General features: G+C 40.6%; 2 protein-coding genes across 2 annotated transcripts; both read left to right on the forward strand.

Annotated features, from left to right (window-relative positions):
- Nucleotides 1-11950: 11950 nt before the first annotated feature.
- On the forward strand, nucleotides 11951-12732 carry K441DRAFT_658684 (uncharacterized protein; the record flags this gene model as incomplete). The annotated part of the gene is made up of 3 exons (XM_067648399.1): nucleotides 11951-11992; nucleotides 12173-12387; nucleotides 12462-12732. 3 exons carry the CDS (start codon nucleotides 11951-11953, stop codon nucleotides 12502-12504), a joined length of 300 nt encoding a protein of 99 aa, XP_067504786.1. The 3' UTR covers nucleotides 12505-12732.
- Nucleotides 12733-12919: 187 nt separating this feature from the next.
- On the forward strand, nucleotides 12920-15143 carry K441DRAFT_658685 (uncharacterized protein). Its single transcript, XM_067648400.1, has 7 exons — nucleotides 12920-13144; nucleotides 13212-13376; nucleotides 13442-13561; nucleotides 13616-13888; nucleotides 13941-14170; nucleotides 14225-14493; nucleotides 14622-15143. Exons 2-7 carry the CDS (start codon nucleotides 13283-13285, stop codon nucleotides 14716-14718), a joined length of 1083 nt encoding a protein of 360 aa, XP_067504787.1. The 5' UTR covers nucleotides 12920-13144; nucleotides 13212-13282; the 3' UTR covers nucleotides 14719-15143.
- Nucleotides 15144-15972: the final 829 nt, after the last annotated feature.

Below are 15972 nucleotides of genomic sequence, written 5' to 3' on the forward strand. Positions count from 1 at the left end.
TAAGGGAAATAGTAATAGAAGGCAAGGGGGTAAGTAATAGGTGCCCCCTAGTAACTCTATAGTAGTAGAGTAATAGTTTATAATACTAGCGCGTCTATAGGCTTATTATGGCAGCAGTGGTTCCTAAGGAGGTTAAATAGTAAGGTAGTAGAGCACTATAGGCGACTTATAGGCGCTAAGTAGGCGAGTCCTAAAAGGCGGGGAGATGGATCACGGGGTTTTCTTATTTTTCTTAAATAGAGTTTTCTCCCTATATGTAAATAAGGAGTAGTCCGCGTAGGCCCAATAGGGATCTGAATCGGACGTTAAGTAATGAATTATTATTACTTTAATAATCCTTAATCCCTATTAAGGGATCTATTAGTTAATATAGTAATATAGATAGTATTAGATAAGGAGATAGGTAAGAAAGAAGATAAAAAGGACGGAGGAACCTCTGGTAGGTGTTAGTGTTGGTATATATGCTTTAATCAACGTGCACAAATATCACTGTATTGCGATACGTATGCGGTATTGGTTGTTAGATAATTTTCTTGTTTTCTAATGCAGTGTTGATAGTACATATACGCGTCTTGCGTAGATCACGTGCTCTATATACGTGATATAAATATATATACTAATACTAGAGCAACTCTAAAAAGAAACCAAATCGTGCTATTCCCGTTGTTTGTAGCATATACGCAATAACTAGCTCTTCCGTCTATAACACGCAATAGCTGTGACGGCGCTAGGGCCCATTATATACTATATTCCGCCGACTTCTGCCATGCTACTAAATTCTGCCATATTGCCGGATTCTGCTAAATTCTGCCGTGTTGCCGGATTCTGCCAAATTCTGCTGTGTTGTTGAATTCTGCTAAATTCTGCCGTGTTATTAAATTCTGCCAAATTCTGCCGAGTTGCCGAATTCTGCTAAATTCTGCCGTGTTGTTGAATTCTGCCAAATTCTGCCGTGTTGTCGAATTCTGCCAAATTCTGCCGTGTTGTTGAATTCTGCCAAATTCTGCTATATTGCTGGATTCTGCCAAATTCTGCCATGTTGCTGGCCCTGACTTCACTAGCGCCTTAGCAGCCCCTGCGTCTACCTTTAGTGATACTAAACTAAAGTTAAATCCGTTTGCTTAACCTACTTTATAGCCCATAATTTAACTTAATTCGTGTTAATAAGTTGTGACAGTGCCGTATAAGGCTTACCCTTTATTATAGCGTCCGTAGGGTTGGTGTCTCCATTAATCTACTTAACTTTAGTAATCTATCTCCGCTTATAAGCTTGGCGGAGGCACATTATATTAATTATTAAGCGTTTTTCTTGCGTAGTTTCTAGTTGGACAAGACAGTTGTATAAAGATTTTGAATCGGTGTAGAGAATAAGTGGTAGGTTGACCTGTAAGATCTTGTCTAGCGTAGATTTAATTACAGCGCCTATATCGAAACCATGCGCTATACCGTATAATTCTAAGGCTAATACGCTCCTAGTGACTCTTTTGTACTTAGTTGAGGACCAATAAATAATATTTGCCTTATTTAAGGCGTCTGCTAGTATAAGTACGTAGCTAATTTACGAAGATAGGTCCTTATTGTTGGTAAAGAAAGCGTCTATAAATACTAGGAGTTATAAGGTGTTAATATCTAGCTTAACAAACTTTAAGCCTCTATTTGCGTTCTTAATCTGCCAACTTAATTGCTTATTAAGACTCTTTATATTATCTTTAACTGGGTTAATTACCTAGGTAGTAAAGGATAGATTGAATAAGGCCTCTAGTTAACAAACAGACGCAATATATACACCTCTGGCACGTTGGGCGATATACTGGTCTTTTAGTGTTAAAGTACGAGTAGCTCCTTTTAAGCTAGTACTCGTGGCCAGTTTGGTGCTAATTGGGCTAAGGTTTTTGTATTACTACTTTTAAGTAAGGGTAATTCTATCCGGAATAAGTTAAATAAGGCCACCATTAAATTTAAGGGGTGTATTAACCGTAAGTTGCTTACGCTCCTTAGCTATAAACTTTGCCTTATATAGCTTATTCTGCTCCGCCTTTATAAAGGTCTTATCTGCCAAGAATAGGGTGTTATTGGTTTATAGGCCCATAATACCAAAGGGTTTATTACTTTAGAGAAGGCAAGGGTTATACGTAGATTGGTCTATATATAGCTGCTATATATAATGCGAATAGTAGGTCTTAAACTAGTGGTTACTAGCTTCTAGTACTCCGTATAGAGGCTTTAGCACCTTTAAGACCGTATCCTTACTAATTCTAAGTTCGTTCTATAGTTTATAAGGTAGGCGTATATAGAATTCACGATTTAGGTTTATAGTGGACTGTATATAGGCTTATAATATATCCCGCAGGTAGAGGCTATATAGCCCTATAGCGGCTATATATAGGATAAGTCACTAGCTGACTCGCTAAATGGTTGGTGATTAAGTTAACACAAGCTCTTTCTCCTGGTTGTTATACGCCTATATAACTAGTTAAGACTTCTTAAAGGCCTTATTAGTACTTAGGTTCTTAATTTCGTCTATAAAGTGTGAGTTAAAGAGTTATATACCTTGGGGTATATTTACAAGCTTTATAATCTTAAATACTCTTTTTTTAAGTAGACCGGTGAGTTCCTTTTACTAGGAGGCGCTAAATTAAGTAATATTATCTTATAAGTAAGTTATGATATCTGCTATAGCTATAAGTAGGGGGTACTTGCGTAGGCGACCTCGGCCTCGTTTTGGTGCTAGTTAAGGGGCAGCTTCCTAAAATAGAGGCGTAGGTTTGTTAATTCGCGTGGGTTCTATATACTCTACAGCGTTATAAATAGGAGGCTCCTCGGTCGGTTCTGGTTATAGGTATAGTTTAATAACCGTAGATCGGAAAGATGTAGGTTTATTTAGTAACTTAACCGTATATATTTCTCCTTTAACTGTAAGTAGGTTATATGGTCCGTCCCAGTGTCCAGCTTAGCCTATATTTCCTTCTCTCTATACTAGAACAGGTAAGTTTAGTAGTAGGTTATGTACCGCGTTAGTTTTAGGTCCGTTGCGTATATTTAGGGCGTCTGCGATTTAATGTCTAGCTTATAGTTTCTGAATTTCTACTATGGCCTTCTTAATTGCGTTTACTCGCTGTATTACTAACGGTAATGGTGCATCTAATTTAACTATTTAAGGGTATGCGCCGAATACTAATAGTATAGGGACTAATCTATCCGGGCCAGCGGTGTTATTAATAGCCTTAAACGCTATTTGTAGTGCCATGTCTTTATTAATATTAGGGATTTTAACGGTAATTATTTAATATGCGCGTCGTAGCGGTCTATAGTATTGTTCTACTATACTAATAGAGTTATAGGCTTTAACTGGAATTCCTTTTGTATTAATACCTATAGTACTTACGTACTGTTTAAATTCCTTGCTAATAAAGTTCTTGCCCGTGTTATATGTGACTAAATCTAGTAGTCCTAGATATATATTAATTTAGTATATCCGTAATATATCCTATATATATTTGGCGTTTATATTCTGTAACTACCTACTAGCTTAAAAGCGTGTTCCCTTATTAACTATATATAATAATGGGCTTCCGCTAATATATATAATGTTGATAATAATATAGTAGTTAAAATTAATGTTATCCTATAAGGTGAAGCGGAACCGTCCTGGTAACTTTCTATGCTTTTAGTAATAGTGATAGTACTTAGTAAGATATTTAAGAGTCTTCTTGTTAGTATTATGGCTAGCTTAGTTTAGTACTTTCTACAGCCTTTTAACTAATGGGTGGCTAAACTAATAGTGTAGTCGTTGTAGTTCCGTGTCTGTTAGGTAGCAAGGGTTTAAATTAAAGGATTCCAAAAGATAAGTTTGTAGAGAAGTATTCTATATAAGGAAGGGGTAGCCGAACCATTGTACTACTAGCACTTCCTTAGTGCGGGTGACGAGGACATTCTTAAGGTTATTATAGTATACCTGTAGCTTATCTATATCTACTAGGTAGAGTAGGAATAGTGTATCGGCTTAAACGATATGAAACTATATCTCGCCTATTAGACTATTAATATGTATGGTTCTGATTAAGGAAGCAGTACCTATTCCGAACTATATATTAACTTAGCCCTTTATTAAGGTATCTAATTTTATAGATAAGTCCGCAGTTTATAATGCCTGAAATTATTTATAACCAGCCGTAGACTTTCTTAAAGCTCCTATGTCTATTATAATGCCTATAAATATAGTTGAGGTATATTATAATTTAGCGTTAGCACTGTATACGAAAGGATTAGTGCTTAGAGCGGTTATGGCGGTTTCTGTTATATCTACCGCTATTAGTGAGTGGGTAAAGGCTTTATTGGCCAGCTCTATGCTTATAAGGGTTGCTTTATTAGGTATAAGGTCTCTAAAGGTTATAAAGTAGGTAGTAGGAGGTTGCTTTAGCTCTTCTAAACTAAGTTTAAATCTAATGTCTGTAATAAGCGTTTTGAAGATCTTGTTAAAGTCCTCTAAATCCTTACTATTATCTCCTTTGCAGTTAATAATATACTGCTTAAAGCGTTCTTTAAAGCGGTTGTTAAACCGTCCTTTGGTTTAATTGCTAAAGCAGCTTTTATATTCCTCCTTAGCCTTATTGCGTTCCTCCTCTATATATCTCTATAAACGGCAATCCTCTTTTTAGTAGATGTAGCAACGTCCCTTAGATCTGCTGTTACTATTAGATTGTCCGTATATTCGGTTATGGCTAAAATTTTAGTCGTTTCGGTTGCGATTTTGGTTGTAGTAGCGGCGATCTGTAAAGAAGGTAGTATACACTTCTTGGCTAGGGTGTTCCTTCTCCTATATAATAATTAAAGACTGTAATTTATTAATTAACTGAGATAAGTCTTCTCTAGGGTTTGAGACGGTAATTCTATAGGTAGGAACTCCCTAGCAAGCTATAACTAGTTTATTAGTAAGAAATAGTGGTGTTTAAAATTCAGAGTTAATTCTATGCTGCTGCTTGCATAGCTTGTTAATTAGTAGCTAAAGACACTAGTATATAGGCTTGTCGGTATTNNCGTNNATAATNCCTTNTAGTGTAATTGCGTTCNATTCCGCGAGGTTCTTTCTATAAAACTTAGGTCCTTTAAAGAAGTTCCGCATATAGGTGCATGCTTCTAGGTATGTTCTGGCTGAAAGGGTACGGTTATAGTAATGATCTTATGCGAGTCCCTTTAGTATAGTAGGGAATGCAATTATATAATCGTCTGGTTGTAGGCCAGCTCTTCTACAGATGTCTTTAAAGATAGTTAATTTGAAATTAAAGCTTTCGCTAACTCTATTGTATTTCTGGCTATCTATGTATATCTTTGCCACTATAGTAGCCTCTTTACTATATAAGGCTGTTCCTCCTACTCCCGGGTCTAGTTGCTGCTGTAGGGTAGATTGTAATAGGGTATGCTGCTATTAGCCAGGTTGCTAAGGGTTATACTAAAGGTGATACTGCTATTAGGTAGCAGTTGGCGTAGTTTGCCGGGGTATAGGTATTATAGGGGTAGGTGTTATAGGGGTAGGTGTCTGTGTTCCAGGCAGTGTTAAAGCTATAGCTATAGGCTGAGCTGATTCTAGGCTAGTAGCTAAACCTATAGCTAGACCGTCGCGGGTGGGATTAAGTTAATCTTGTAAGCTTCCAGTGTTTAGCGGTCCCTTTATCTTATTAATAGCTGCTATAAGGTTCTCGTTCGTCTATTCGCGTTATTCTTCTTCTTAAATAATATTAAATAATATATTAGAGAGGGTAATTTTGGCATTATGCTTGGCAACACACACTCCTCTTTTAAGTAGGTGTTTTTATAGCTTAGCTCTGGTATCCGAACGTATTTTTTAAAAGTCTTCTAGGGTGAATTCCTTAAATTCTTCTTAAAATATAGTCCACAGGGTATTATCTAAGAAGTCCTCCTTCTTGTGTATATAAATCTTTGTTTCTATAAACTCCGCTAGTTCGTCCTTTGTAGTCTCGCCTAAATTAATTCCGCTGCCGTGTTTCCTAACCTTTACAGCCTATTCTTGTTCCTCCACTAATGCTATAGTTATAGGTGTAAGGGTAGGTGTAAGAGTTAAGGTTAAAGTTGAGGTCGGGGTTAAGGGTTGTGTGTACGTTCTCTACAGCCGTTGGGCCTGTAAAGTGTTCTTAGTAAGACTACTATTCTCTTAGCGATCTGTTGTATTGGCTATAAGGCCAGTACAAATTCTCTTAAGCTTAAGGGAGGTTATAATCTTCTCTAAGTAAAGATATAATTCTTTAGGCGATCTAACGCGTTAGCAGTTAAGCTAATACGTGGTCTTGAGCTTTGAGGGTAATATAGCTTTCTCCTTTAACTGAAATAGGGTAATAACTCTGCGATCTAACGCGTTAGCAGTTAAGCTAATGCGTGGTTTTGAGCTTTGCTATTGCGTATTTCCTAATCTATACGTCTACTAATCAGTGTTAGTATACATGCTTTAATTAACGTGCATAAATATCACTGTATTGCGATACGTATGCGGTGTTGGTTATTGGATGATTTTCTTGTTTTCTAATGCAGTGTTGATAGTACATATACGCGTCTCGCGTAGATTACGTGCTCTATACACGTGATATAAATATACATACCAACAGTTAGTTAAGTAATATTAATAGCTAGTTTTTGTTACCTAAAAATTGCGTAATATAATAATATTTAGGAATATAAATATATACCCCCGTCCTATACTTATACCACTACTAACTATTTTAAATTTTATACTTAGAGCTATTTATAATAGGTATTCCTAAAAAGTCTACTAGTTTAAGGCTCTATAATTAAATGTTATTAATATTTTATATATATGTTATTAATTAAGCTCCTAGAATATAATTTTTAAAGTTTAATACTATACCACTATTATAACCTTCTTGCAGTGGCTAAGCCACCCCTAATCTCCTTCCCCTTTTTCCCTTCCTCCTATTACTTAGTGCTAAGCTATTACGTTATCGCCAAGCTATTGCGTTATTATACGTCCGAACTAGGTAAGCAATAGTATAGTTAATTAATTATATTAGATGTCGCTACTTAGTATATAAAGCTTTAAATTAGAATTATAATCTACTATATTAAATCCTACGTAGAGGGCTCTATATTAAAGCTCTATAATCTAAATATATACTAGATCCGTGACTAATATAATCTTTAAGCCCAGTTTAAGTAGGGCGCTTTGGTTACTGCAGTAGATCCTTACCTAGTAGTAACTAAGGCGCCTTAGTTACTGTAGTAGATCCTTACTTAGCGGTGACCAAGGCGCCTTAATTTTATTACTACTTCTAAATTAAGCAAAAGCTCTATATAGGGGGGTCCCAGGACGTCTCCCCCCGGCAAACCTTATCTCTATATATATTAATTAAAGTCTATATAATAAAGCTCTAAATTAAAGCTTTGAGTTAATTAATTGGCTTATTACTTATAAACTCGGGTCAAATTTTTCGTTGGGGGGTACTAACGATCCGCATGTTAAAGTTAATTTAGGAAGATTTAATTAAGTCGCGATTTAAGGGGGTGTAAATCTATTAGTAGTAAAAGCTAATAACTACTCCTCTTTTAAAAGCCTCCAATTCCTTATAATAAGGAATATTCCCGCCAATTGGAGCTAACGGACGACGTGGCATGGGTGAAAGGTAGAGTCAAAAAATTTATTGAATTGGGCACGGACACTTTTTGGCATTCCTTACATACTCCTATCGTCATTCCCCTCGCGTTTTAAAATTGAAGTCCAGATCATCTTGACAATAACGGTACGTAATTCAGCCTTGTCGGTTTTATCTTCTCAAAAACACTATCATGCAGTAATATGAAAATGTCACTCTCCGCCTTCGTTTGGCTGACCCGTTTCCGGATGAGATGTGGGCACAGGCACTTTGAGGCAATTTCATTTCTTTGGAAACGCACAGAGCTTACTTCCATAAGCCATTGTCGAGCCCTCTCTTATATTTTATGTGGATGTCCTTGAGCAATCACGCCAGAAATGAAAAATGTCTTTTTTCTCTTTTTCTTGAGTTACTACCTAGGTTCTATTGACAAACAGCTGCGTTAAGAATCCCTGTTCTGCAAGCCATCCAGCCTTGGGCAAGTGATTCAATTTTTTGGTTCTGTCTTCAATCACACCGCCAAATCCTAATTAATCTATACCCTAGGAAAAAAATTCCTTGGTTGGGATAGCTACGCACGATTTTCGTGGGGGTGCATTAATGGTCTGCTGACAGCACGTCCACACGACATCTTATAACACAAACGAAAGCTCTGTAACCGTTGAAACCTTCCCTGATCTAAAACATGGAACCTCCGCATTGTTATCTACCACATTGCCTATGATCTGTTGTGAATCCACAGCATTGTCCATTTTGAGTATATGTAGAGCGTCTCGACTAATTCTCTACTCTATGAATGCTCTAGATGCTTAATTCCCCAATACACAGCATTCTCATAATGCAAGCACAACCATATAGTAAGAGCATTGAGATTTTTCTGTCGCTCCATTAAAACGTTAGGAGGATGAAGTCTCAAAGATTCCTGAAACACCGGAACGAGTCAAATGTAAACCCACAATCAGAGCTGCACGGTCAGCGCGATTGAACTCTATCCTGTGTCCGAATCTTCCAACAATGGATGTCCCTTGCGACCGAACCAATATTAACTCAACACCCCTCCAAATCTTTTGATTACACGAAACACTCTCCCTGCCTCAGCTACACAAGTTCCTTAGCTTCTCCGCCAACTTTCCAAAGAACATCCCTTGCGTACTCCCCTGCCACAAACACGACTCAAGCACATCAAACCCACCCAATGGGTTATGTAGGATATGATCCTAATCTGGCCCAGGGGTCTTAAATACCCGCGTTCGAACGTCCCAGCCCCGAAAAGTGACCACAGCGTCGCAGTAAACTGCGAGGCCTGCTCAGCGCTAACGAACAAGTTCGGCTGTTGCAGACGTTGTTGATCCACAGTTGGCCGCGTTTCAGTGTGGAATGTCGTATTCGCAAGCCGAGGAGGCGGAAGACTGTCACCATTTTCGAAAGGCGTAGCTGCGGTTTGTTGAGTAGCACCTTTTTCCCCAGCGCTTAGCAGGCTTGCACTTCAATGCCTAATTCAGTGCGATTAAACAAGCTCGGTGTGCGCAGGGCTTAATCTAGGTATAGGTGTATGCAGCTAGGAAAGAGGTTCGGTGAAGGGTATCCGGCGGGTCCGAAGAAGAGGCTTAGGAGGGTAAGTTCGATTGTTGTGAGGGCGGGAAAGAGGCAAAAGGTGCGGAGGGTGGATAAGATGTTGTATGTGCCGATTGTAAGGTTTATCAGGAGGTGATTAGGGCTTAGAGAAGAGTGTCCCAAGCTGTAAATATGGGTATAGTTGGAGAACGTGGATTCGTATGTCGTAGTATAGTCGCGGTGGCTGGCGGGTCTTTGTGGAGGTTCTCGCAGTGAAGGTTGGATGAACTATTTCTGACGTTGTTCTCATATACTTGGTTGTACTGGTGTACGTCGTGATAATGTTTTTGTGGGAGCCAGACAGGACTGTCCACGTGTGGTTAAGATAGGTGTTTGTGAGCAAAGCACCCTTGAGATAGATATAGGTATAAGGCGCTGCTGATCCAATTAGGGTGGTATTAAATTCCTGTGATACCGATGGAGGAGTTGATGCGACAATTGTAATTGAAGTTGAGAGATGAAGGAAGTCTTCAATCTGCTGCCAGAGCGATTGAATTTTTCCCAGTCAAGCGTTTTTAGCATTGCTCCAAGTCTTGCGAAAGATACTACACATAATCTATTACCTGCATCTCAAATGGCGTCGATGAAGGGACAACAAGAGTAAAGGAAGACGTGGAAGCAGCTTCATGGCGGTCATGATATTGATGGTGGTGCTAACAGAAGCAGGACTACTACCAAACAGCAATACTATGAGAGTATGTAAGGTGTTCTTGCTTGTTACAGGAACCATCATTGGATCTTAAGATTGTTTAGGTTTCGATAGATGACTGTCGAAGCTATTGCAAACGAACGGATTGATATACATGATGCGACGAAGGTCCGGGGGCAATAGAATGGAGGCATAACGATGTTAAAATTCTAGGTTGCGTCGGGCTACAGTAATTCAAGTGCATGAGAGGAAAATGGGAGAGATTTAACGAGTGGCTGAGCCTGATCATCGGAGGCGCCCGCCCTGCTCAGCGATTGTTACCAGAAACACTTTTATATCCAGTTTTTGCTCTAATGCTCTAATGAATGCACAAAAGAATGGCAAAAAATGTAAAATTTGTGAGCGGTTGATCGGTTGAGTCAGCCACGTGTGTTGGTGTACAAAGGACGGAGCAAAAATAGATTTCCCCTTCCTTTTTGGGACTAGCGGTTTTTCCCCTATAAGTTGCTGAGGTTTGGGGCCTTTTGGGGGCCTTTCGGGGGTCTTCGGGATATAGACCGCAGGAGATAGAGCCCCCATAACTTTGGCGACCTTATGGGGGTATCTACTAGTCCCAAAAAGGAAAGGGAAATCCACTTCTGCGCCGTCCTCCGTAGGTCTCGGCCCATGCTTCCGGGGAATTCGGCACATATTAGGCTAGCGGTCTTGTTTACAGAACTGCCGCTCACTGCGCACACACGCACTGCCCTGTCCTTTCACATAAAATCACTTCCAACAAAAGCCTTCCGGCTACCCCAGCTGGTCGTCGCTATTTTTGCTAATAGACTATTTCAGGGGTAAGTTCTTTGGTCATGTTTCCTCTCACAGCCATATTCATCACAGGCGGTAAAAGCAATCATTTTCAAAGTCCATATATGCAAATTTTTCTGCATGTTCGGCGACCTCTAGTCTTTTAGAGGTCAGCCCTACGCGTATTTGGACTACATCTCTGTTACGATTTTTGGAACTTGACCTAATGCGCCAAAACAAGTTCATCCTTCTTCATCTCTTTCATTTATATTCCACCCTTCCGTACTGATATTTCTTATGGCCCTCTGTCTCCTTCAGCCTTTCGATTTCCTATTGATTTGCTAATCTAACGAGTCGGTAAAAAATCACTAACACAAGAGCAGACTTGTGAATTGTAGATAAGAAGATGGTATAAAATACGTCGAGAGATAGTCAACCTACGTAGTTGTATCCAAGGACATCTGCCACTTTTGTGTAGAAAAAATTTCATGTTAGCAATGCATATTGCGCCTCATCTTGTTTCTCTACAGCTTACATGAACATGGCTAACGCAGAGTGGAGAACCAAAATTACACCAGGTAGCATCCTAAACAGTATCAGATGGCTAATGATACGTATGAATAGATTCTGTCTACTCAAGTTTTCATGCTTATCTGGTACTTGTCCCCTGTTTCTATACTGAGAGCTGATGGAGAACTGGGTAGTACAAGGCAAACATTTTAAGGCTTAGCTTGCATGAGTATCACGGCGAATGCATGCGTCGTATGATAAATATGCGATGAAAGGACTGGCTCCAACTGCTTAATGCTAGAGCTTCAGTCTACGTGGAATGCTACGAGAGCAGAACGAGACGAGGCAGTTTTTTCGAGTGCTGTTAAACAGGGCGATCGTCAGCCTTCTTGTCGACGTTCCCGATTGCAACGCCTTGCTGCCCGACGGATGGTGTAGAAATCCATCGTTTGCTCCGTGATTGGGTACCGAAAACGCCTGTGTAACCAACTCTCCCCCATGCGGAGGACCATCGAGGTGATCAGATCTCCATCGTGACTATTTGGTCATTGGTGTGCTGTCGCGCGGCTGTGCTTGCGCAGATGGATCGTTTATTTAGATGCCTCGTTTTTAATATTAAATACGCGACCAGGTACTTCAACTATTTGTTCACGAACTACTTGCTTTAATTGCCCTTTAGGACTCTCCTGGTTTCGTGCGCACCTTTGGTTCAGAAGCCTATGATATATATACTTTCTTGTAAACTTTCTACTGTATACAATTCTGTAAAATGTCTGGCTATGCTCAAGCTCCAGTTGGGTCCGCTTCGCCGGTACATTCCAATCAATTCGTCTAGATTCAATCTTAGACTCATCTTGCTGACTTGATCAGCTTCACTTCACGACTGTCCCGCCAAAGGATCCAAAGGGGGAAGTACGACCTAGAGAAAACTGACGTCTTCGCAAAGACTATTGCTAACGATGAGATGTAGTGGCCAAAACCGAAGCCAAAGCCGCCACAAAACCCTCCTCAGAACCCTCCAGCGAATCCTCCCTCGCAAACGCGATCGCAAGTTCAATCGTACAATGCGCCCCAATATCCAACTTACTCCCCTCATGCTGCTGGATTACAACCGACGCAGTATCCTAACTATGACGCCCCTAAAAGCGCCTCTCATCCTACGGGATTGGAAAAAAAAGGGCAAAACTCAGATCGCTCACAGACAACGTAAGTCTTGTTGGTCGTGGTGAAGATCAAAATACGCCAGTTCTCAGGTTATTTCTACTAAGATCCTTTCGCAGATCCTCCTACGCTGATCACAAGGACTCGCAACAGTGGAACTGATATCTGCAACAAAGTTGGCCAGGGAATAGCTCTGATTAAATTTGGAAATTTGTCCTGAGCACATCTAAACATTGGCTCTATTTAGCTCTTACATTGCTCACATGTACATCGCGGTATGGAGGGAATAGTTGGATTATTTATTGCTCTGCGATCGTCGGTTTTGCTTCAAGTTCCTTTCCCGGGTCTCTAGCCTTGTTACATCGAGATTGAATTTTCAGAAAAGTACACTCATTTGGTCATACAACAAGTGCACGAATTGAAACATATATAGATTACGCTCACCGATCAGCCCGCAGACGTTGCATTGCACAGATAGGAAGCTCGCCAAGATCCCGTGCGAACCACTGGGTCGCGTCAGCACCCCCGCTTCACTTTCACCCGCAGCTGGTATTCGGCTTTCAAAATAGCCACCCCAGCTCACTACGCCCCGACGCACACTGTAGCCCGAGGTGCTAAAATTCTCATTCACTCACAATGACGGGGCGATCAGTAAGGTTGTCAAGGCAAATTCTCTTAGGAGGCTCTTCGTCCTATCTCAAACAGAGCTTCCCATGATTTGTTACACCCACACTCTTCTCAAACATTAAGTGCAACCTTAAAACTGCATCGGGTCTCCACGACGAAGGCGCCTGACAAACCCGTACGTCTTTTGATCTGTCTTTTGATAGGTTGAAGAAGTTATCTAACCATGACCTCCGACACTAAAGGGACCGCATGCCACGGAGAAACACCTTGCTCTTGTATTTCAACTCTGCAAACTGGAGACATAGTTATTGAAATGACAACCTCTATCGCTGACGCGTCAAGCGAGAAATCTCATTCAGGCGAAACATCGGACCCTATACAACCTTCCCAAGCTTCTCTCGAACGCAGTAGGGCAAACTTTCCATTTTCTAACATGTCACCACTTGAACAAGGACTGAGGTTATACAAGAAGGTTCCTTTGTTCGGCTACGAGAACGTCTCCATAGCATCACGGCTCGCTTTCGGCTATGGGCTAGTGAAGAATCCGGGCAGAATCGCAATAACCGGCTCGCTGATATACGGATAGAGAAAAGTAGGCCCTGCCATATTCCACGGTAACGAAGCACTGAATTGATTTCCATAATAGTTGAGGATAAAAGAGAGGGTTATCCTAGACTGTCGGCTGTAATGAACAGCGATATTAACTTTGCTCTATACCGAGAAATCGGATACCTTCGAAACAGGCTCTTACTGCACAAACAAGCTAAGCTGGCTAAATTGATGAGCCGTTTGGACGAACTCGACGATAAAGATGCTGAAGATGATCCATTCATTTTACAGACAATTGAGGACTCTAGCGAGAGAGGTCCAGAAAAGCAAGAATTGTTAAAAGAGATTGATAAAGAACTCAAAGATTATGGTAAAAATGACCTCATCGTGACCAAAATAACAGTATGTTGATATTCTGAAAGACGAACTTCTGCTACGTGCGCAAGAGATGAAGGCCATTAAACGCCCGACAACCCGAAATTATCAAAGTTTGTTTAATTACGTCTGGCAGGAGAGGGCGCTCGCCCACGACGAAGCACAAACATTTTTCTATAAAGATGATTTCGTGTCTCTCGCAGGTGGCCAAGAGAGCACCTTGTTAGACGCAATGATAGAGGATGTGCTGAATTTGATTCCTGGGACAACTGCACAGGTGCGAAGCCCGATTTTACCATGCTTGTAACCGTGCTGATCCAATTTCTCCCAGAAACTTTTTACCAACCCCGAGAAGAGAATGAAGTCTTCGACAGGCGATATTCGATACTATTCCCAAGAGCGTATCAGCATTCTATCAAAGTCTATTACTGTCCTTGTCACCATTGCTCTTTTGATGATTCCAGTTTGTCTACTATTTGCGGTAAATTGCACTCAAACCATGAAGATAGTTATTGTACTTCTGTTTGTCCTCGTATTCCCTGGTGCGATAACCACGTGCACTAGGGCAAAGCATCAGGAGATATTTGCGGCTACTGCAGCGTACGTATTACTCTCATTCTCGTTGTGCTACCTTTCCGGTCCCACCCAAGCCCGGTAACTAGCTGATAAGTTTCATTTGACTGGTAAACCTTGATATATTCCAATATCCTGACTCAAGCTGGACACAGGTACTGCGCTGTTCTTGTTGTCTTCCTGGGAAATTTCAACGTGGTTAACTCAAACGGCCCAAATCCTGGTGGCGGACAGCTAAATCGAGCAAATTGAGAGGAAGAGGTTCGGTCTCAGCTCGATTTTTGCCAGAACTTCTAGGCATATGGGATACAGACTAAAATATGGTAGACCCAAAGAGTCTGCGCTCTGGCCCTATTATGGATAGTAGTGTTTTAGTTTTAGAATCTCGGTTCTTTTTCCTGGTCGTATCCTATGTTTTCACACATGATTAAGTATTTTCACATCTGCGGGCTTTCCAATTCCCTCATATTAACAAAGATATTGAGCAAGCAAACGATGTTGGGCGCTTCTAAGTTAAATCAAAGTGGATTGGATGTAGGTTTATAAGAATAGCGAGTGGTGGAGAGATTGCCTCATTTCTTTTATTACAGTTCGGTGTAGACAGTGCTTTATCAATATTCAATACTTATCGATAAGGATTCAGTATTTTTCAACAACACCATAATAAATTAAAAAGGGTTTAAATATCTCTATTATTATTCAATAATATGTTATTATGGTGTTATTAAAAAAATACTGAATCCTTATGGATAATAATTGAATATTGATAAAAGCACTAAGTGTAGAATATCACAAACACCAATATTCCAAATACCGAAAGTTCTCACTAATATCAATTTCAGTCGTCTCGGTGTGGAGATGAGGAAGAGCGATGCACTCGTTAACACGTCTCCTGCATCATCCTAAATGCAACGTTACCAATCATAACCCCTGTAGGACCCGCGACTAATTTCAGTAAGCAAGACGAGACAACGAGCACTTGACAAATAACTCAGACCCACATGCCGCCGAAACCTCTCAATGCTGAAATTTCGCTTCACAGCAACATGCAGCGCGGCTCCACCACTAAACTTCGAAAACAGGCCGGGCGACACGTTCATTCAATTAAAGTCTCCAGCATAATGGGGGCTGCAAGATGGGTGGCCCTCGATGCTCCAGTACTTTTTTAATAAGAATATACCCCTTGGTTGCGCTTTGGCCTTGGCATTGGACGACCTTAATAATAAGGGTCGAAGGGAACGAATGATCAGATTACACGCTATGATAGCTCAAAGCGTTGTTAGTCTAGAGCGGCGGCGCATGCAGCTTTCTCAGTCCCCAAGCTAAAGCATCGGTAATTACAAGCTCCATATTCCAGCATTTTGCCCACAGTCTACGCCGCCTGCCACTGCATCGACAACTTGAGCTCCCTTTGCAACCATGGGCTATGTATAAGCAAAGGTTTCCAAAAATCAGGCAGCAATCTCCTAAACCTCTTCCCCACGGGACGATTTAGTCTTAACACCA

This window comes from Cenococcum geophilum (assembly GCF_001692895.1).
Source record: "Cenococcum geophilum 1.58 unplaced genomic scaffold K441scaffold_17, whole genome shotgun sequence".
In the NCBI taxonomy this organism is placed as follows: domain Eukaryota; kingdom Fungi; phylum Ascomycota; class Dothideomycetes; order Gloniales; family Gloniaceae; genus Cenococcum; species Cenococcum geophilum.